The 21,877-nt window shown below is 39.8% G+C and overlaps 1 protein-coding gene across 1 annotated transcript; it reads right to left on the bottom strand.

Annotated features, from left to right (window-relative positions):
- Positions 1-10,459: 10,459 nt before the first annotated feature.
- LOC127622641 (KH homology domain-containing protein 4-like) lies at positions 10,460-20,004 on the bottom strand. Its single transcript, XM_052096657.1, has 14 exons — positions 19,823-20,004; positions 18,778-19,036; positions 18,563-18,682; positions 18,380-18,459; positions 18,212-18,264; positions 16,684-16,877; positions 15,440-15,648; positions 15,289-15,349; positions 15,160-15,211; positions 11,753-11,988; positions 11,548-11,637; positions 11,352-11,410; positions 10,940-11,019; positions 10,460-10,754 (listed from the first exon to the last, which is right to left on the bottom strand). The coding sequence occupies exons 1-14, from the start codon at positions 19,837-19,839 to the stop codon at positions 10,621-10,623; spliced, it is 1,644 nt and encodes a 547-aa protein (XP_051952617.1). The 5' UTR covers positions 19,840-20,004; the 3' UTR covers positions 10,460-10,620.
- Between the last annotated feature and the right edge of the window lie 1,873 nt (positions 20,005-21,877).

Here is a 21,877-nt window from a genome sequence, read left to right as displayed (position 1 = left end):
AGAAATTAAAAAGAAATTAAAAAAGTGCCCATTTTCCTCGGACAGCCAAGTGTATGTTCACTGAGTCAGGCCCACTAGGCAACAACATGAAAATCACCAAATGGCTTACTCACTCGATTGTCTTTATGAAAGAAGTCGCTTGCTGTGGCCATGTAAATATTTTGCGGCCATCCTTAGTATCTATTCTCAATTTGGCTGGGAACACCAGTGCAAAAGCGACCTTCCGTTGATGTAATTGTTTCTTGCATTTCTTGAATCGATCACGTTTCTCTCTTGTCGAATTCGCAAAGTCTGGGAACAAGAAAATGCTATGGTTCTTCCAAGAAAGCCTTCTTTTACTCCTCGCCTCATGAACACAGGATCTTTATTGGATGTTTTCAGAAATTTCAGGTAAGAGTCTTTTTCTCCAGATCTCCAGAGCCCGATGATTTTGAATTCTTTGACATTTTGTCTTCCCAAAACAATTAAGGATCAGGGTGTATCGAATATCACTAGTTTGTGACACAAATATTGTTACAACTAGTAAAGTGCGCAGAGCTCGCCGTTCACACGTCAGGCCCTTGCATGGTGCCCACGAGACCTCCATTTCCTTAGGATTTAACTTTTTCAGTATTTTTATTATTATGAAATTCATGAGTTTTAACATAGGACTATGTAGGACATGTTTTGTCCCTTATCTCAAGAATCTGTGATTTATACCAAGAAAGTTGTTCATTGTGCTTAAATGTGGCTTGTTTAAGAAAACCAGAGTACATTATTTTCACTGTTGCTGTTCTTATGTCATACTGTATATTCGGATCACAGGTCAATACCCACATCCCCATATGAGGTATGTTCGGAATCTATTCATACTACTCACATGCATACCTTAAGAACATACTGTTTGACTGGTTGAGAAGTGCAACAGTCATCAAATACAGTGCATACTTGACACTATGGGATTTCAGTATTGCAAGGGCTACTGTTTTATAAATACTTTGGATTCGGTCATACCATTCATTTGGCATACTATGTTAAGAATTCACAGAGACACTTACGTTTCATGAGTGTCTGGAATGTTCCTGCATGTCTGTGAGTTAAGTATGCACATTCAGACACGGAGAGAGAAATTAAAGAATACAACAAACATTTAAATGCAGAGGTCAACAGTAGTACAGGGGACTGATAAACTGAGAAATTTCTTAATATAAAATGCTCTATATTTAAAAATGTTTGGCAGGAAAATGATTGAATCCTAGCCTGCAAAACTCACATAGCATTGTCAGGAATGTCAAAGCTTGTCAGGCTGCAGCTATGAGCATATGTTCTCAGGACGTCCACACACAGATGTGCAGGAACATTCCAGACACTCATGAAACTTAAGTGTCTCAGTGAACTCTTAACAGTTGTACAATCTCACCCCAACATAATATGGATTACAAAACTTGCACTGTGTGGACTTTAATATAACTTTGAAACAACATTGCAACATTTACATGATTTTTTTATAATCAGCGGCCTCCTAAAAAACATCAAGAGAAAATAGAGTATCTGTACGACTGCTTGCATTCGAGGGTTAATATAAACTTGACTGTTCTCTGTCAGACATACACTACCGGTCAAAAGTTTAGGGTCACTTATTCTTTTATATTTTTTCCACATTTTAGAATAATAGTACAGTCACCTAAACTTTGTAATAACAGAAATGGAACAGGGAATATGGACAAAAGTATTAAGACACCTACACATTAAAACCTACAGCAGCTTTTATGACATCCCATTCTAAATCCATAGGCATTAATATCGAGCTGGTCCCCCTTTGCAGCTATAACAGCTTCCACTCTACTGGGAAGGATTTCTACAAGATTTTGGAGTGTCTGTTGGAATATTTGCCTATTCTTCCAGAAGAGCATTTGTGAGGTCAGACACTGATGTTGGATGAGAGGGCCTGGCACGCAATCTCCGTTCTAGTTAGGGCTGGGATAAACGATTATTTTTTAAACGATTAATCTAGCGATTTATTTTTTCGATGCATCGATTAATCTAACGTTTCATTTTTTTTCAGTCCGATTCGATTTCGATTCGATTAATCGAATTGTGACAACACCAGTAATACCGGTTTCATCGGGGGTAGGGGTGTATAAAATGTAAAAAAAAAAAAAAATTGCCGGGAGTTTGATTGACAGGCGATCTGATCAATCAATCATAATACGCCATTTTTGTCCGACAAAGTAGTCAGGAGAGAGAAGATTATGGGCTGAAATATGTGCCACCAGAAACTGAATTTGAACCATTTATATTTGAATTTGAATGGCTAAACTTGAATAATTGCATTGAAAAACTGAATTTGAATCACATAATTTGAAATTGTATTGTTTAATTAAAATTGAATTTATTCAAAAACTGAATCTGAATTGTATCATTTGAAATTGAATTTATTCGTTTGGAACTGAAGTCCAATAAAATTTGATCCTCACTGAAAATTAAACTCTCTATATATCTTCACATTCACTTCTCACAATTCAGGTTCAGTTCTAAAATTCAATTTCAAGTTACTGAGACAGACATCCGGGTAGTTGGAGGATGAAGGAAGAGCAATCGAGCGCAGATCGATAGATAGCGTTCATTGGCGCACAGGACTCCTCTTGGGCCAATCAGCACCAATGTTTTGGAGCACAGTACGTTACCCGCCATGAAACGAAGAAGTGCTTGCCTGACCACCACCATGGATTCGGCTGGGACAAATACGGTAATGAATTTTTATTTTTTACGATCTTTTGTTTAACTGTTGTTAATGTTATAGCTATTTTGTAGAAACAGGGGAAATTAAATCTTTCTCCCGACGTTGCAAACACAGTAGCTATAATCCCACGTTTTTATGGTAGCCTACTAGCTCTTGTAACAACATTTTTGCCTGGTGTTTATTATTTCTAAGCGTTTGCCTCTTCCTCCGGTGAAAATGTTGTTGCAAACGTAGCTAGTGTTAGCCGCCGCCAAGTAGACTGGTCATGTCTTCAGTGTGATTTTTTTTCCCGATAACTTCTCGTGGTTGTCATTGTCAGAGTAACGTTACTGCTTACTGAGAGGGAGAGAGAGAGAGAGTAGTAAGCGTGTAAGTTATGTGTCGCTGTGTTTGGCAGGTGCTAGCATAATGTAAGGCCATAAACTTCAGGGCAATTACACCATAGCACTAGCCCTATTCATTTGAATTGAATGCATAAGTTAGTTAATTCCGTTTGACTAGAACGCAAAAATAGCACATTTACACTTCGAAAGAAAGCGATACAGCTTCCTGCACAACAGAGCAGTGCAAGTGGCTGATGCCATCACATGTAAAAAAGGTAAGGTGACACTGTATTTTTTGGACACTGTAACTGTAGGCTAAATTATGATGTTAAATTAATGTTTATATTGTGCCCCTTTGGTTACTTAATCAGGCAGATTGCTTGTCTTCATCTAGCCTACATTTCATCTTCTTTTAGGGGATTTTCATTATATTCCATCATACCTAATGTTGGGGATTATTAAATTATTTCTATTCTATATTCTGCCTTAACATGTGTAGCTTGTGACAGTGTGGTCAGTCACAATTTCCCTGTTGGACAAAGAGAAGCTAAGACAGCAAAGACCCACATAAACACAGTTTGGCATCTCAATCCTGTGATGATAGCCTTACCTGTTTTGCTCACAGCCATAGGATAAACGCCAGATTTATACTGCATATAGATATGTTATGGTTATGGACCACAGAAATGTGGACTTAATGATCTTCTTTGTGTTAACTTATTTTCAGATTCCTGCTGCTCCAGTAGCTCTGATCGACTTCTCTGCTAAAGCCAAAAAAAAAAGCTTGACCGTTCTATTGATGGCAGGACAACTGAAAACCAGGTTGGGAAATCACTTTCATGCCCAAGAGTGAAGAGAGGGTCAGAAACATATGCTAGTTTTTTTGAGACTTTAAGCAAAAACTGTCCAAGGAGTGCAGCACTGATGGCTAGGGAGCCTTACTACAAAGAATTCATCCCCAAATCTAGTATGCTTCCTAAAACTGTTCTTGAATACAGAACACCAGAGACTCTGCAGCTACCCCCAAAGAGCTTGGAGAGCTATGCCAGGTATTCCACCTAGAAGAGCTCATCATGTCCCAGGTCCAGGCTGTAGAGAGGGCAACTCGAAGTCAGAGTGCAAGCAGGATTTGGTTTAGGCAAAGAGCTGGACACATAACTGCTTCCAAGCTGAAACAAGCTATTAAGACCAACCCACAGCAACCATCCAAGAGCTTGATCAAGGCCATATGCTACCCAGAAGCATATAGGTTCACCACAGCCGCTACAAGGTATTTAGGGTTTGAATTAGGGTAAGGCAGAGGTAAGGCCTCGTGTAAACAGTGTTTATGTCCAGAAAAAGAAACACTGACAACAGAGGGTATAATTTGGATAAAAAAGAAGCTTGTCTATTAAGTAAATGTATCTTACTGGTGGAATATTAAATGAAATGTATAGTAACACATTGCTTTGGTGCACGTTAGTTATTACTTATAGGGTTATAAGACTATGGTTATGCAGGAGTAGAACTAAGTATAGGGGTTAGGAAATGGCATTTAAATCACTGAACTGGCTCTACACATCCAATACTAAGTAATCATTTCCTTTTCATGTTTTGCATGTGTACTGTGTACAGTTATGGATGCAAACATGAAGCACAAGCCAGAGGAGTCTATGAGAAGCTGATGGGTCGGGAGCATGCAGGCTTCTCCTGTATGGACAGTGGTCTCTGGCTGAACCCCAAGTGGCCATACATGGGGTCCTCCCTGATGGGATTGTTGCTTGTGACTGTCACGGAACTGGCATCTGCAAGATTAAGGTAATATTACAGTCTCTGTTGTAGTAAAGTCCCTAAATCTCGAGACTGAGTCGTGTCTCAAGTCCTAAACTGAGCAAAAAGGCAGAAAATATATTTGTTAATCTATTGTTCACGTGTCCTTCTCTCTGTGATTTTAGTGTCCACACTCTCACCAAGATGAAGCCAATCTGCGCTTGTGTGCTGGGGAAAAGGGCTTCTGCCTCATCAATGATGGGGATAATGTCATGCTGGACCGGACTCATGACTACTACTACCAAGTTCAGGGACAGCTTCACATTGTAGATGCTGAGTACTGTGATTTTGTTGTGTGGAACCACAATGACATTTTTGTTGAAAGGATTTTGCCCGATCTTGAACTTTAGGATGATGTTAGGCTTTTTAGAAACGGTATACTTCCAGAAATACTGGGACAGCAAGTTACAAACTCACATGTGTAATGTAATGAAAGGATCCAGGCACTCTTGAAAGTGGGCTGTGTGATATTGCTGTTATATCAATACGGTTGTATGAGACAAGATTACATTTTGACTATTGTTATGAGTGTGGTCTTTGTGAGTTCTGGCTGTTGTATAATTTAAATGAAAAGATTAAATGCCATTGAGAAGACAGAATTATACATGGTGGTTTATTTACAAGATTAGATTTTTCAACAATTGTTATAATAACAAGAACATGGTGTGCAATAACAGATTAGAATCCATTTCATTACATATAATACATATAGCCAGTACAATTAGACTAGTGGATAAAAGTATTACACTTGTTGAAAACATATTAACAGACTGATATGTGTCGGGGCTCAGGTACTACTACTCCATGTCCTCTTACTTATCATCATCATCAGAGCCAAGAAGCAGGGATCAGGTATTGGACACTACATGTGTGAGGGCTCAGGTACTGGACTGACTGATTATTATCCCTCTCCCTCCTCCTTACTCCAATGGGACAATAGACTCCGAAAGATTAGACAAGCGCTAGGACAACCTAAAAAGCCCCAATCAAGTCCATATTAGACTACCGGTAACTTAATAAGCATTACTAAGTAAATGAGCATTTAATGACAACCTAATGCTATATAAACACAGACACAAAAAACACGTTGGCTAGCTAACATACCTCCGACGAAGTGGTCGCTGCAGACACGGACATTAACAGACTCTGCTCCTCCCGACCGCAGACGTACGTTAAAAATCAACTTTTACGGCGTTGTTCTGTGAGCTTTTTACATTTCTCACCTTTATGAGTGACAATCTTCGGTACTCTATAAAAACCCTTTCCCTTTTCTCGATTAGAACGATTGGAGCAGCCGTAAACTACACAAAACATTGGCATTTTGCCAGACGGCAGATCCTCAGCTATTTCACTTCCTGTCCTCCATCTGAATTGCGCGCTCTCGCGATGCAGCAGCGTGACGTCACGTGAAACCAACCTATGAACGCTATCTATCGATCTGCGCTCGATTGCTCTTCCTTCATCCTCCAACTACCCGGATGTCTGTCTCAGTAACTTGAAATTGAATTTTAGAACTGAACCTGAATTGTGAGAAGTGAATGTGAAGATATATAGAGAGTTTAATTTTCAGTGAGGATCAAATTTTATTGGACTTCAGTTCCAAACGAATAAATTCAATTTCAAATGATACAATTCAGATTCAGTTTTTGAATAAATTCAATTTTAATTAAACAATACAATTTCAAATTATGTGATTCAAATTCAGTTTTTCAATGCAATTATTCAAGTTTAGCCATTCAAATTCAAATATAAATGGTTCAAATTCAGTTTCTGGTGGCACATATTTCAGCCCATAGAAGATTAACGTCGGTGGATTTGAATTTGAATAATGGATTGTAGGCTACTGTACTGACATCTTTCCGCGGATAAAACGATAGTCCTTCTGATGTAGGCTACATTCATGTTTAGCCTATTTGATGCTATAAATTAACCAAGGAAAAGATGATCGGTTCACGAGCATCTTTAACTGAGGCAATCTGTCACGACACATTAAAGAGCCACAAAATAGTAGGCCTATTTATGGTTGAATTTTCTTTGAATGACCAAATTTGAAAGTTGAGACTTTATTAAATGTTACCTGCTTGGTCCTGTCTGTCAGCGCGTTGTCAGTGTCCTCTATGTATTTTTCACGACATTCATAGCTATAAGCGCATTATTAATAGCTATAAGCGAAAACATTAGGTGTCGACAACGTATTATAGCCTACTCCAACATCGAGTGCAAAGTGGGGAGTTGAAAAAAAACTTAAGGTGCTCTGTCATCTGCAACCGGGTGGCGCCTCTTAAGGTGCTGGTGCATTGCCGTGGCGCTAGAATGGAAGGCCATCTCCATTTTGAAAAGACGACATATCACGGAATTGTTTCCTTTTAAATTAAAGAATTCCCATACTTTATAGGAACGAGTGCATGCCGCCTTGCACTTCTGATAGTCTGAAGAGCTACTCGCCGGCGCCGCCATCTTTGTTTTGGGTCCGACGAATCGACGCACATGTTTTGCGTCGACGTATTTTTTGCGTCGACGTCATCGTTGTCCCAGCCCTAGTTCTAGTTCATCCCAAAAGTGTTCGATAGGGTTGAGGTCAGTACGGAGCCCGGGAAGTCACCTGTTGGGAAAAAAAAAACAATCCGTGGCGACGGTTTTGCAATCCGTCCGCTCAGTTTATAAACTGTACTCACGAATTCTCAAACTGTTCCCTCGGTTTAACAAATCGTGCTCACGGATTAATAAACCGTACCCACGAGTTCCTAATCCGCGCTCTCAGATTTGTAAACCGTGCCTTCAGTTTTTGCAATCTGTACCCACAAATTCATAAACCGTGCCCACGCTTTGCAATCCGTTCCCACGGGTTTGTAAACTGTACTCTCATATTTGTGGCTCGCCCTCATTTTCGAAGAACAAGCTTTTAACGTTCGTTGTTAACGAATCTTATTGTATATTGTTTTATATGTGTATTAAGTGTAATAGGCCTACATAAAATTGTCTTAACTGCGTCTGCATGCTTCAAGTGATTCTCAATTGTAGCGGGTATGGGGTGGAATATACGATTTAATATGAATGACGTGCATAAAAATCTTTTGTTTATTTGTGATAATCTTAGCACTTTATTATTATTGTCTCATCTGTATTATGACTGATATTTGACTAATTGCTTTGTTCCTTTTTATGCGTTTTGGACAAAAGCGTCTTCTAAATATGTAGCCTAAAATGTAGGCTAATAATAATAATTATTATTATTATTATTAGTTTATAACTATAAATGAGTTCACTTAACACAGTAATATGTTTATCATAAAATAATTTATGAATGCTTTATTTTTAAGCAAAAATAAATGTAGGCCTATTTTATCCAAACCCGTAAAGGTTAGGTTATAGCCTATAAAAATAAAGCATTGATAAATTATTTTATGACAAACATATTACTGTATTACTAAGTGAGCTCATTTATAGTTATAAACTCTAATAATAATAATCATTATTAAATTTTAGGCTACATAGGCTATTTAGAAGACGCTTTTGTCCAAAACTTACAAAAAAGGAACAAAGCAATTCGTCATATCAGTCATAATACAGGTTAGACAATAATAATAAAGTGCTAAGATTATCACAAATAAACAAAAGATTTTGATACACGTCATTCATATTAAATCGTATATTCCACCCCATACGCGCTAATTGAGATTTGAGAAATCTTTTTAGAAAATATAGTTTATAAACACCGTACTATATATCCCGCACCGTAACAGATGGCCTGGTTGAATCTGCCGGCACAGACTGGGGAGGAGCCACAAATCCGAGAGTACAGTTTACAAACCCGTGGGAACGGATTGCGAAAGCGTGGGCACGGTTTATGAATTTGTGGGTACAGATTGCAAAAACTGAATGCACGGTTTACAAATCTGAGAGCGCGGATTAGGAACTCGTGGGTACGGTTTATTAATCCGTGAGCACGATTTGTTAAACCGAGGGAACAGTTTGAGAATTCGTGAGTACAGTTTATAAACTGAGCGGATGGATTGCAAAACCGTCGCCACGGATTGTTTTTTTTTCCCCAACAGGTGACTTCCCGGGCCCCGTAGGTCAGGGCTCTGTGCGGGCAGGTCAAGTTCTTCCACACCAAACTCATCCAACCATGCCTTTATGGACCTTGCTTTGTGCACTGGGGCACAGTCATGCTGTTGGCTTTCCCCAAACTGTTCCACAAAGTTGGAAGCTTAGAATTTTCCAAAATGTCTTGGAAAGCTGAGGCATTAACATTTCCCTTCAGTGGAACTAAGGGGCCTAGGCCAAAACCTAGAAAAACAACCCCATAGCATTATCCCTCCTCCACCAAACTTTACAGTTGGCAAAATGCAGTCAGGTAGAAAACGTTCTCCTGGCATTCGCCAAACCCAGTCTCGTCCATCAGACTACCAGATAGAGAAGCGTGATTAGTCACTCCCCTTCCACCCATGCTATGGAGCTCCTGACGCAGTTTTTGTGCCGATGTTAATGCTGGAGGTTTTGGAACTCTGCAGTTATTGAGTCAACGGAGTGTTGGCGACTTTTACGCACCTCAGCAACCCCGCTCTGTAACTGCGTGGTCTGCCATTTCACGGCTGAGTTGCTGTAGTTCCTAAACGCTTCCATTTTGCAATAGTACCACTTACAGTTGTTCGGGTATATCTAGGAGGGAAGAAATTTCACGACCTGACGTGTTGCAACAGTGGAATCTTATTACAGTACCATGCTCCGATTCAGTGAGATCTTCAGAATGACCCATTCTTCCCAAAGGTTTGTAAAGGCAGACTGCATGGATAGGTGCTTGATTTTATACACCTGAATTCAATGATTAAGATTTGTGGTCAATACTTTTGTCCATATAGTGTATGTTGTGACTGAAGATGCTAAAATATAACATACATTTATAAAGAAGTCACAGTTTCCTTAGAATTTGCAGGAATTAACTTTTGGCATTTTCTTAAATACCTTCTTGAGAAATCACCATTGGATGCTTTTTAAACAGTATTTAAGGAGTTCCCATCTATGCTGGGCACTTATTTCTTTTTTGTTTGGTCCAACTGCATTTTTTAAATGCATAGATTAGTAATGAAATCAATTATTATGTTGGCACAATTATATTTGTCTACAAAAATCATTCGAAACATTTAATACACCTTCAGATCAAAAGGTTTTTAAGCTCAAGAGAAACATTTCAGTCAAGTGACCCCCAAAGTTTTGAACAGCAGTGTAAATAGGAGTTATTGATCAATGGTTGGACCCCAGACATACATATCATTGTGCAGCCGCTGCGGATCGATGCGTTTCTGGATTACACTCGTGGAAGTCTCTAGTTCTATAACGCAGCACTTCAGCAGCAACTCTACACATTCAGATGTCACGGTGTATTTTGTTCACCAGTGTTTTGCGCTGAACAACCCCAGAGCCATGACGCTCTGCACTGGAACACCAACTTCCATCACTGATGACACAACACACCCTTCTAAAGAGCTTGAGATCGTAGAATAAAATATACTTGTCATTTTCTAGTCATTGTTCAGCCAATTTAGCTTTACACGAATGGTTGTGTTCAAGCAATAAATCTGAATAAATGACAAAGATGGTCTGTGGTTTGTCGTTTTATTCCATAGGAACAGTTTCACATCAGTCACACATCATTTCTGTCAAACACTGACAGACATTTTATGCCATAAAAGTCCTTCCTGTTTCCTGCACAGATGTGTGCAGGTGAGTAGCGTGCGTATGTTTAGAGTATGTGTGCGCGTGTGTTTAGAGCGCGTTCTTATTGGCGAAGCGAGTGCGCTCCTCTTCCTCATCTGATGAATCACCTCCATATGGAACAAGTCCAGAGGAGCTGCTGGAAACTTCTGGAAGCTTTACCATCTTCACCAGATGTTCCTCCTCTGTATAGATCACAGTGTGTTCTTGTCAATCAGTGCATCATAGGTACAACACCAAATGACACTACTGCAGCTTCAGAAAGTCATTAAAATGTCTTACATTTCAAAATGCAAAGAGTTTAGTGTTAGGGGTTAGAAAAATCATGACTGGGAGAACATGGAAATTAACTTTATATTTGTGTGCGCACCTGTGTGTGTGAGGGGTCTGTTGGTTTCTTCTGCAGGTCTCTTTCTGATGATTGGAGCTACTGGTGGAGGCATCAGTGTACTGAACAAACAAAAAACACCTAGCATTACTCACACCCCTTAAACCAGTCCAACTTTAACTAACGCCAACCCAGCCTGAACTCAGTAACACAAATGAATTCAATGAATGTTCAGATCAGTGTGTCAAAGTTCATAACTGTCCCATACGATTTCTAGACTCCCATTACAAAAGAAATGCACACAAAAGACGTCTACACAACATCAGTGCTTGTCATCATCAGCAGTTACTCAAATGAGACAACTTTCTGCATTTAAAGTGTCTATGCACATAATGCAGAAAACAATAATTAAATGCAGCACAAATGTGCAGAAACTGGTGAAGAATTAAGTCACCTCTCAGAGCAGATGCGGCCCTCTGCTACATTTACTGCAACATCTGCAGACGCCTCATCCTACACAGACACAAGAGTCTTTAATATGCATAATGACTTAAACAGGGTACATTTGTTAAAAATGGAGCATAAAGAACTAAACCATTTGGAATACTACAACATGTGAAATATGTAGAACTTTGTGTCATCTCACACACCAGTGTTTCCTGCTTCTGGCTGTCCAAAGCAACACTTTTTAGAAGAGGACTTGGGCTGCTATCAGTGCCATCTGACACTACGTCGTCATCCTGACACAGACACAATCTTTTATTAAAAGCAGGTGTGAATTCTGGCATAGCCACCTGTGCATCAGTGTGTAAGTGGGTGTGTGTTGTGGTCAGTTGTGTGCGCAAGTGTTCTCACCTGCTTCAGGAAAGAGTTTGGTTGATGTGAGCACACAGGGTACTGCACCGGACTGCTGGTCAGCTGTGATTGGCCAGTCAGTCCACTGGAGTTGTTCCAGTGTCCACTGGAGTTGTTCCAGTATCCACTGGCAGAAGGGAATGGTGGGTAAGTGCTTGTGTAACCGTTGGATGGGTAACTGAACCAAGACTGGCTGCTGTAGCTGTTATTAGCAGAGTATCCGTGTGTTGGGTAAACTGCAAAACAAAACATCTAATATAAGTTAACAAACACTGGACCAATGAGAAGACAGCAGAGGTGGAACTCAGTTGAATAGATGAGAACCCTTCAGGCGAATTATGTAACTGACTACAGTACTACATAACCTCACAAACAAACAAACAGAGCACCACAGTCGGTTTACAAGTTCCACTACTAATTTTAAAAACACTAACATCTATATCAATTGAATTCAGTGCATCCAATAAAATTCATAGCAACAAAATCACTCATAAGATATTTGTAAATAAATCAATTTTAAAAAGGACATGGTCAATAAAGTCATTTGAGTACTTGTGCAGTAAAACAACAACTGAATTCTGGGTGCTTACAATATGATGATTATAAAAAGTAGTGATCTAGTTGTGTGTCAGTCTATCCAGGACCCGTATTCACTAAGGCTAAAAGTAACTCCTAACGCGGAAAAGTAGCTTTTAAACCCACGACAGCTTAGAAGTCCTCAAGGACTTCTAAATCCCCAAGAGTGACTCACAAATGATCCAAAGCATGCCTACTGTCATCAATCCACATTAAAAACAATGTTTTACAATATTATGACCTCAACCTTGAAAAAAAATATATCGTCTGAAACGAGAGGGTGTTTTTATTATTGCAAAGTTGGATGCAGTTACCTCTCCCACAAACCGAAACAACCAAATAACACCAGAGATAGAGGCTGACATCCATTTGCATTTTTTTTTCTCCCCTTTTCTACCCAATTTGGAATGACCAATTCACAAAGCGCTCCAAGTCCTTATGAGGGTGTAGTGACTCGCCTCAATCCAGGTGGCGGAGAACGAATCTCAGTTGCCTCCGCGTCTAAGACAGTCAATCTTCGCATATTACCACGTGTCTTGATAAGCGAATTACCGCGGAGACGTGTGTGGAGGCTTCACGCTATTCTCCGCATCATCCGAGCAACCCACCAAGAGCGAGAACTGCATAATAGAGACCACGAGAAGGTTACCCCATGTGACTCTACCCTCACTAGCAACCGGGTCAATGTCACTCAGCATGCCCTGGATTCGAACTCGCGACTCCAGGGGTGGCAGCAGGGCCATACTGGGACACAATTTCAGGCCGGGAAATCCTACACCCATCCAGGCCATCCTATGCACCCAAATAAAATTTAGAAACACGGACAACCTTGTTTTTTTCCCCCCTAAATTACATTTATTTCACAGTATGACCATAACATAAAAACAAACAACCAACCTAGAAGTAAAGCAGTCCTAATATCAAATGGGTCTGCACATAACGTACATACAAGCATTTACTCTAGAAGTCCAAAGCTGTTTCTACCTCTCTACTTCTCACTCATAAGTGTATATAAATACTTAAACATTAAACTAAACCGCCAATAGGTGGCGGCAAGTGACAGTCTTATTTAGGGAGTCATTCATACAAAAGATTCGTTCAAAACGCTGAATCATTCAGTAAAAAAAACACAGCGCTGCTGTAGCTTTCCTTTGGAACTATTTTAGTCGGTGAAATAGAACAAAAACAGTTAATATGGTTTGTGTCTAAAATGTAAGTAACTTAATAAATATTAACTACGCTACTTGTTTATTGAACAATAAATTTAATGTAACATTTTCAATCGTGATAATATTCAGCAAAACAGCTCCCTTAGTTGTGTTATGTTAAACTAAATCATATGTTATAAATAAAAAAAAAACAATTAGAATTTTTACCTCAGTACATTTCTTCTGTGAGTTTTCTGTGTGCACTCATTTGTTTTGATTTCTCCACGAATGTAACGTTAGACGGGCGCTACCGCTTACATTTGCTAGCAGTTCAATACGAAGTTAACGAAGAAAGTAGTACAGTATTTACAGATGAAACTGACCTGCACTTGAAGCCCGGAACAGGTCAGTCATTTTGCAACATTTTGCTGCATCTTCTTGGAGTGCTTTCTATTTTTTGTCCTTTCCCTCTCTGCTCCACCTGGCCGTTTTCTCTCCATCATCGGGTGCTGCTCGCATTTTCTGTTTAACCGTTTGTCTGAGGCGTAAAGTCGAATCGTAGCCTTGCCAGTCAAGACTAACAGATTCATGATTTAAATTGTTTTATTGTTATTAATAATTTTATTGAATGACGAATTAAAAAATGATCACTGGTAAAAGGTAGTAATATAAAATAATAATAATTAAAAAAAAAAAAAAACACGCTGGCTGGCAGCAGGCAAACTTAGTCGCCAGGCCAGCGGGAATTGTCCCGGTGCTCCCGATGGCCAGTCCGGGCCTGGGTGGCAGTCAGCGTCAATACTCACTGAGCTACCCAGGCCTCCCAGTTTTGACAACTCTTGTGCGCTCTGGCCACAGGCAAAAACTGTTGCATGAATACATTAGGGAATTTCTGTTATCAGTCAGCAGAATCATCTATCAAACTATGTTTGCCCTCTCCAGACCCCACATCAGACAATTCATAGTGTATGTTTTCAGTGGATGAGTGCTCGCTTCAGAGAAATAAGGCGGCATTCATGGCCATCGCAGGGCTACACAGTGTAGTTGGTACAATAGATGGGATGCAAGCTTATTTTACTGCACCAACACCGGATGAATAAATATTCATCAACCGAAAAAAACATTTTCTGGGCAAATTTGTGGGGGAAAAAAACAGAGGAGAAATAAAAATTACATATATATCCCGCTGCCTGTCTATGAAGAATTTGCTGACAAATTGTGCTTCTCTGTCTACCAATCACTTTGGCCGATTTTCATTGCATGTATAGCAACAAGGTCAACTCCACCTCAGTCTTATCTTAAGATTTCCTAAGTAAAACTTGCTCCTAGCAGTTCTGTGAATAGCTTTCAAGCAAAAACTCTTAGTTAGGAACTCCTTGGAGAACTCCTAGTGGTAAGATAAAGTTCTTTGTGAATACAGTCCCATAACTGTAAGATATTAAGGAGTAAGTTAACTAAACAGTTGCGGCACTTGCTTGTAGTATTTCAGCGAAAAATAAAAAAATGGTTTCATTCATCAACCACTTGCAATTGTTTTTTTAAAGTGTGTCAGTCATTACCGCAGTGGCTCTTTGAGACCAGCAGATCTAATGGAAAACAAAGCTGATTTCTGAAGATGAAAACAGTCTTTTCTTTTGAGGAAACATCATGAGGAATGATGTCCGACTGAACACACACACACACCTGTAGTGGAACCAGTGGCTGGATATGTCAACCGAGTGTGATCTGCACGCACCTAAACACAACATAAAATTTAAATCAATCATAATTGGCTTAATTTCAACATGTTCACATACTTGGGCGCACGCTCACCGTCTGAAGTAGATTTTCACACAGTTTCTTCGCTGCGTCGAGTCCTGCTGCATTTGGGTGGCTGCAATAGACGAGCCACATCAGAAGCATGGTAAAATGGAAAAGCAGTGTATAAAAGAGCAGCAGTGACATTTGTGCAGAGGAGCTTTACCTGATGTATAGATAGAGCGGCTCAAAGGACTCCCGACGCGATGCCTGCTCGATGTATCCTGACCCTTTGCCTCTGAGGAAGACACGTGCACTCGTCTCAGACTGAATGTGCTGCAGGTACGAGCCCGATGGCCCCTCCACACGCTCATTCACATTAAAGGACGGATTCGATTGGTCCAGTCCTACAAATATCTTAGTGTGCACAAAACTCTGCAACCAATAAGATGCCACAGTCATTCACTACAGCCGATGACATCACACCTCACACCCTGACGATAAGTTTGCAGAGGATGGACAGCAAAATTATGAATGTCACTTCCTGCTTCCATTTGTAATGTAAATGCCTCATCTGACATCAACAAAGATCAGGGGAGCTGAACTTTTAACCCAGACAGATTGCAGTGAGAGCGTTTACATGAGGCTTTTCATTTAACTCCATGTGCCCTGCACACTGGAACAGAGCCCTGCACACTGGAACAGAGCCCTGCACACTAGTATATTCTTGAGTCAGAGCGGAGCGGCTGCTGTAGTAAACACAGTGACTGACATGAACACAAGTCATTTGAAGTAATCTTCTGAAATTTAACAGCTTAATGAATACACCTTGAAACTCCAGTAAGATGAATCTAAAAGACGGTCACTAAAGCAACTCACATACTCTATACAAACTGTGTATGTGCGAGATTCTTACTTACAGTAAAATGTTTGGACACACGACTGAATCTGTGCACCTGCATATGAAATTCTTAAATCAAAATGTGTTAAAGTGGCTGGAGTGAATGCCCAGAGTGTATAGAGCTGTAATCCAAACAAACAAGCTTTTTAAGTCACTACATAATTCCCATACTTCCATTTGTCTTCCTAAATAGTTCTGATGAGTTTACCATTTATCCAAAATGTGGAAAATAGTAATAAGTAGGAGTGACTAAACCTATGACTTGTAGTGGGTGCATGATGTGTTAGCAGGTGCAGTGAACTCCAGGTGTGTTTTTGACACAATATGGAGTTGTTCTGTCTGCTTTTACTGTAGGAGGTGTGTATCAGCAGAGACTGTAAACTCAACAGATCTTCCTTCTTTACCTCCACACACACCAGACATGCCACTTTCCTTTCCACACACATGCAAAACAGACCTGCCTTTACCTCCACACACACATTAATAAAATCACACACACACACACACACACACACACACACACACACACATCGGTCTTCATTAACATCCACACACACACACGTACATACCCCTGAGTGTGGAGGGGGTGGTTTGTGAGCAGGTATGGTGGGCGTGTTTGGGGGTCGTGTATTCGGTGGGAGGGATGCGGCAGCTGTGGGAGGGTGTCGGTACACTGGAACGGTGGGCATCACTGGAGGCTGCAGACCATCCGAGGAGCGCAGAACATCCTCACAGATCAGCTCTTTTATTCTCGCCACGGCCTCTGATGACAGAAAACAACTTCCAGTTCACCTTCACTCAAACATCTTGTCCTGACCACATGCTTCATGATAAATTACAACTAATTCATTGCGTTTTATTTCTAAGAATCTATTTAATACAACACATTGATCCCACCAGTTTCTCTTGCCCATAGTGAAATCTCAAATGTCCTAAACACTACAAAGCTTAACTAATAACTAAATTAATGTAATTTTCTGTTAAAAAAAATAATAAAAAAAACTGCCATTAAATGTTATGATGTGCCAACTGCCATTAAATGTTATGATGTGCCAGTTGCCAGGGCATTGCTATGTGGATGCTAGGGTGACTGGCTCAACTGAAAAGAGTCAACCAAGAGTTTCTATGGCTGTGTTTACACGGTCACAAAAAAATCAGATTTTGTAATTGCATCTGACACAGATCAGATATTGCTGCACACATGCAAACACAAAAATCAACATGGTATCTGATTTTTTTTTGCATCCGATCTGAGCCACCTTCAAAATGTTGTTTTAAAACAGATACATATCCGATATCTGGACATCTAACCTACATCTAAACAAGCATATTTGATTTCCCTTGGCTTTTCTTAACTGCATGTCCTTATGATTCGGATGTGCCTGTAGGCACTTGCACAAAACTCAAAGTTTCTCTTGAGGCAGAAATTTGTCCCCACTCCCGGTCATCAAACATGTGGACTTGGTCCCACCAATCCTGACCTCTAGCCCCATTCAGATGGAACTAGTTTTATATGGGGTAATATAATTATTTCCAGAGCTTCCCACGGCAGTAAAAATTACAATGCGTTTTACCTACTATAAAATGGTCTGTAAAAATAACCCCTGGTAACACCCAGTGCAAATTAATACAAATCCCAAAAATCTATACTTTCCAGCACTCAAGCCCTTTAAATATGAAATATATACCCATGTATAAGAGAAACTAACAGTTTTTATTTTGAATTGAGTAGAGTGAGAAAATATGTAATAGCACAATGCCATTCAAAACCAGAGGGTGAACAGTGGCGCTCATAAGTGAAAGCGATCAGTAATGGAATCATTCAAGTTTGGGCGAGAGATTTATGTAAACACAGATAATCAGATACATGTCATGTCTTCAATGAATGTCAACAGGTGGGACAATATAAATTGAATACGGTCAAAAGATCGGAGCATTAAATGTAAACACAGCCTATGATATTCTAGTCACTAGATATGGCTTTGGTCTTTCTTTTAAGTCTGTGACTTCTTTCCACCAGGTGAAAATCTAAAGTCCGATCACTTAGGAAAGCAACAGCACAACTCTGCTCAACAACAGACAGAACAGTGTACTTACTGTTGACTTCCTCCTGACTGCGTCCCTGCACATGCAGATACAGCGACCGCGCTCTACACACAGAGACAGAGTTAGATAGCTCTTGTGCGTGCGCGCGCGCGCGCACGCGCACACACACACACACACACACACACACACACACAAAGGACTTATTGTACAGATACATACGGGGCTGCGCTGTTACTCTTCTCTGCATCACTCATGTAAAGTCCTTTAGTTGAAATGACTGCGCCACTGAACAGACGAATCTACAACACAATGAGAACATGTGAATGAACACAAGTTTACAGAGTGAGCTCACGCACTCAAATTGTCACACTGCAGCTAATGATGCCAGGTGGGATATCACACCTCTTCTTGAGTTTTGCCTTTGGTGAGCAGATTTCTGCAGTTGAGCGGCACATCATTTATGTCGACTTCAGCAACGATGACCTCATCAGTGCTGACAGGAGCAACAGGAGTGGACCGAGCCTGTACGCACGCACACAAAAAAAAACAAAAACACATGTGAGCATAGAGAATGGCAGTGAAGCATCATGCATGCGTTCGTGTGAAATGGTCAGTACTTTACTGGGCAGTGGCTGAAGTGGTTTCAGTTTGCCTTTAGCCATCAGCATGGCATTAATTTTCGCCGCCATCGCAGCGGCAAGCTCCACGCCACCCTGCAGAGGCTCTGGCACATCAGGGGTGGCCACTGAGCTGGTGCTGTGAGCCACTGCTGCACCTGATGCTGGCGCTACATGAGCAGCCTGGGCCTCGCTCCCCACAACACCCTGCAGGACAGCCGCTCGGGGTTTGGCCTGATCCCACCTACTGCTCACACACCTGCAGAAAACATCAATATCACAAGTGAAGTGACTGCATGAAAATATGACATGTTTGTACTAGAACAAGTCTGGCAACACTTGAGGGCCAAAATGTCATCACTTATATAGTGAAACATGTTATTTATATATATATATATATATATATATATATATATATATATATATATATATATATATATATATATATATATTGCAACTTGGGAGCACTACCTCAATATTGAAAAGGCTCAAATATTCAGCCATCTCATGTCCTGCTTTAAATCTACTGAGGATTGTGTGAGGGTTAGGCTAATAGTATAATAAATAAACATTGTTAGAATGCAGACCACTGGTCCTCGCTAATATAACTTCATAGGTCTGTAAATATAGTGTGTGTGGTGTTTGTAGGCAGCAGAACACTGAAAGCTCGCCGCCTGTTCTAATCACACGTGTGTTTACTGTAGGAGGCGAGTATCAACAGAACTCTAAAACTCACAGAGTCTGTCTTCATGCCCTCCAACATCCACTATAATACCGCAAACATGTCAAATGAACCGGTGTTTTATTAACAGTACCGAACAACCATGGTATGAGCAGTAAATATCCGAGAACTGGAATGTGGTAACCACTTAATACCATAAACATATTCTATAGAGAGAGAGAGAGCGAGAGATAGAGAATATTGGTACGACCGTCTGATCACTACCACGGTACCACCAAAGTAGTTTTGTAAGGGTTTATAACAGACAATCACACTGAAGTTTGCGCAGTTAATGCTGAAACATAAACACAAACAAATACTTACTGTGATTCGGACGCCATCTGCGCTTGTTAAAGCTTCATGCGCTTAAAACTTGAGATTAAAATCAAAATATTAACATTCAACTCAATTTTATTAATTAAAACTGATAGTTTGACCATCGATCCACAAACACAAACACCACTCTCGCGCTGAGGCCTCCACCGGAAGTCACGTCTCTTCTTTCACGCTTGTTCAGTGGCGCTATCTTGTGCGCAGCGCCGCCTACTGTATATGACCAATATACCAGAAACGACGTCAGATTTGCTTGTAAAAGGACATGTGATTTGACGGACGTTTTTAAATCTGCATTCAGGCTGTACATTTGTGTTTTAACTGAAAATACTCTCTACAGCGGGACAGATTGGATTCGTATTTACAGATATCAAGGCCTGTAAACAATCAGGCTTAATTGGTACCACGATGCTGCTCAATCATCTTTCTCTGTCAAGTTTTGTTCACGCGCTCGTGCACATGAAAGTTTGCAGCGAACAGCAATCGCGTGAAACACGGAGACAAAGCGCGATTCAGATTCACTTCTCGGCAGAGTCGGTGGAATTTTTATGGAGATGGAAATGGAAAGAGATTAACAAATAGAATGTTGGTTCACAAATAAATTGAATCAGATCCACACATGCATAAATGTTGATTCAGTGTATAGGCCTATATGTTGTTTATTTATTTTGTTATGTTCATTAATCAATAAAAATGTAGTACTTTAACATTCAAAAATGGGCCCCCATTCACATCCATTGTAAGTGCCTAAAGTAAGCCATAATATAATTTATACTACTACAAATAAAAAACATAGGCTATTGAATTATTAAAAAGTGAACACTTGGAATACAGTATGCGATAATTAGCATGCAATTCGAAGACATGATATTTTTTTAAAGACGCAAATTGTTTACCGCTTATGTTGAATTTCATATGAAATACTGTGTTCATAGGTGGAGGGATGCAGGGTAATTATGTTATTATGACTGAATGTATGATATGTCTTGAGTACCTGCTGTCCTGTTCAGTATCCTCAATCAGTTCAGGTGAAAAGAGATATTGAAGTACAAGTATTCTTAATGCCAACTCAATCAGCCCACCTCATAAGCAACACTTCACATAGCTTCACAAACTCACCTGACCAATGAGGATGATCTTGTTGGACCAAACCTGCATTGATAGTATAACAGGAGGCTTTGTTTACTTGTCACTCTTCAAAGTAAAGGTTTTAATACGCTGAAAACCCTAATAAGCTGACTTTACTCAATTGATTGAGTAAACTCATTCCCTCAGTTGAATTGAGTAATGGCATCTCCAAAACTTGTCTAACAGAGTTCACTTAACTTGGTGTTCATAAAGAATTAACTTAACTATTTAAGTTAAGGCAATTAGAAGCAAGTAGACTTAATTTTCTTTTTAAATATTGTTGCTTCTACTCAATAATTTTAGTTGACTTGACTCAAATTAAGATCATACAATAACAACAGCTCAAATAAAGAATACTATAAACGATACTAGGTTAGACATTACATAAACTGAATTCTCCACCTGAATGATATGCTTCAGTTGCACATGCACAAAGTGAAATAGAGCTAACAGTGTCCAACTTGACCAAAGGGGACACTGATGTCCCTAAAGATGTCATCACACAAATTGACTTTTTGCAACAAAATAGAGCTAAAACCTCTATGAATTCTTAAGGAAAACTTTTTCAATGCCTCCATAATTCCCTTTGACCAAGGAACCATAATGAAATAAAGTGCAAGGGATTATGGGCATTCCCTGTCTCCTTTTGTACTCAAGCATTTGAGTTAGTAACATTTAAAACCTTAAGTCTATAGCTTTTGAGATAAATAAGTAATGTTTAATTAAGACAACTTGATTTTTCCAATAATTACAACATTAGGGTTTATGGTGTAGAAACCAAAAAGGGTTCTACAGTTTGATGTAACGGGAGAACCTGGTAAAGTTCTGTATATTCTGCTGCTTCAAAGAACCCAGAAACTGTAAAGAACCCTTGAAGACATTTTTAGAGTGTAGCGTAGGACTGTCTACAACTTAAGA

Source organism: Xyrauchen texanus, chromosome 29 (genome assembly GCF_025860055.1).
Source record: "Xyrauchen texanus isolate HMW12.3.18 chromosome 29, RBS_HiC_50CHRs, whole genome shotgun sequence".
Classification (NCBI taxonomy): Eukaryota; Metazoa; Chordata; class Actinopteri; order Cypriniformes; family Catostomidae; genus Xyrauchen; species Xyrauchen texanus.
The sequence above is the reverse complement of the archived record's forward strand: the minus strand, read 5'-3'. Positions and strand labels throughout refer to the sequence as shown.

What these genes read in the sequence shown, in the direction of transcription:
- LOC127622641 (XM_052096657.1), bottom strand. An exon ending in AAGGCAAAACTCAAGAAGAG is followed by an intron (nt 18,460 to 18,562) that starts GTGTGATATCCC and finishes ATTGTGTTGTAG; the next exon opens with ATTCGTCTGTTCAGTGGCGC. An exon ending in AGCCACTGGTTCCACTACAG is followed by an intron (nt 11,989 to 15,159) that starts GTGTGTGTGTGT and finishes TTTGTTTTGCAG; the next exon opens with TTTACCCAACACACGGATAC.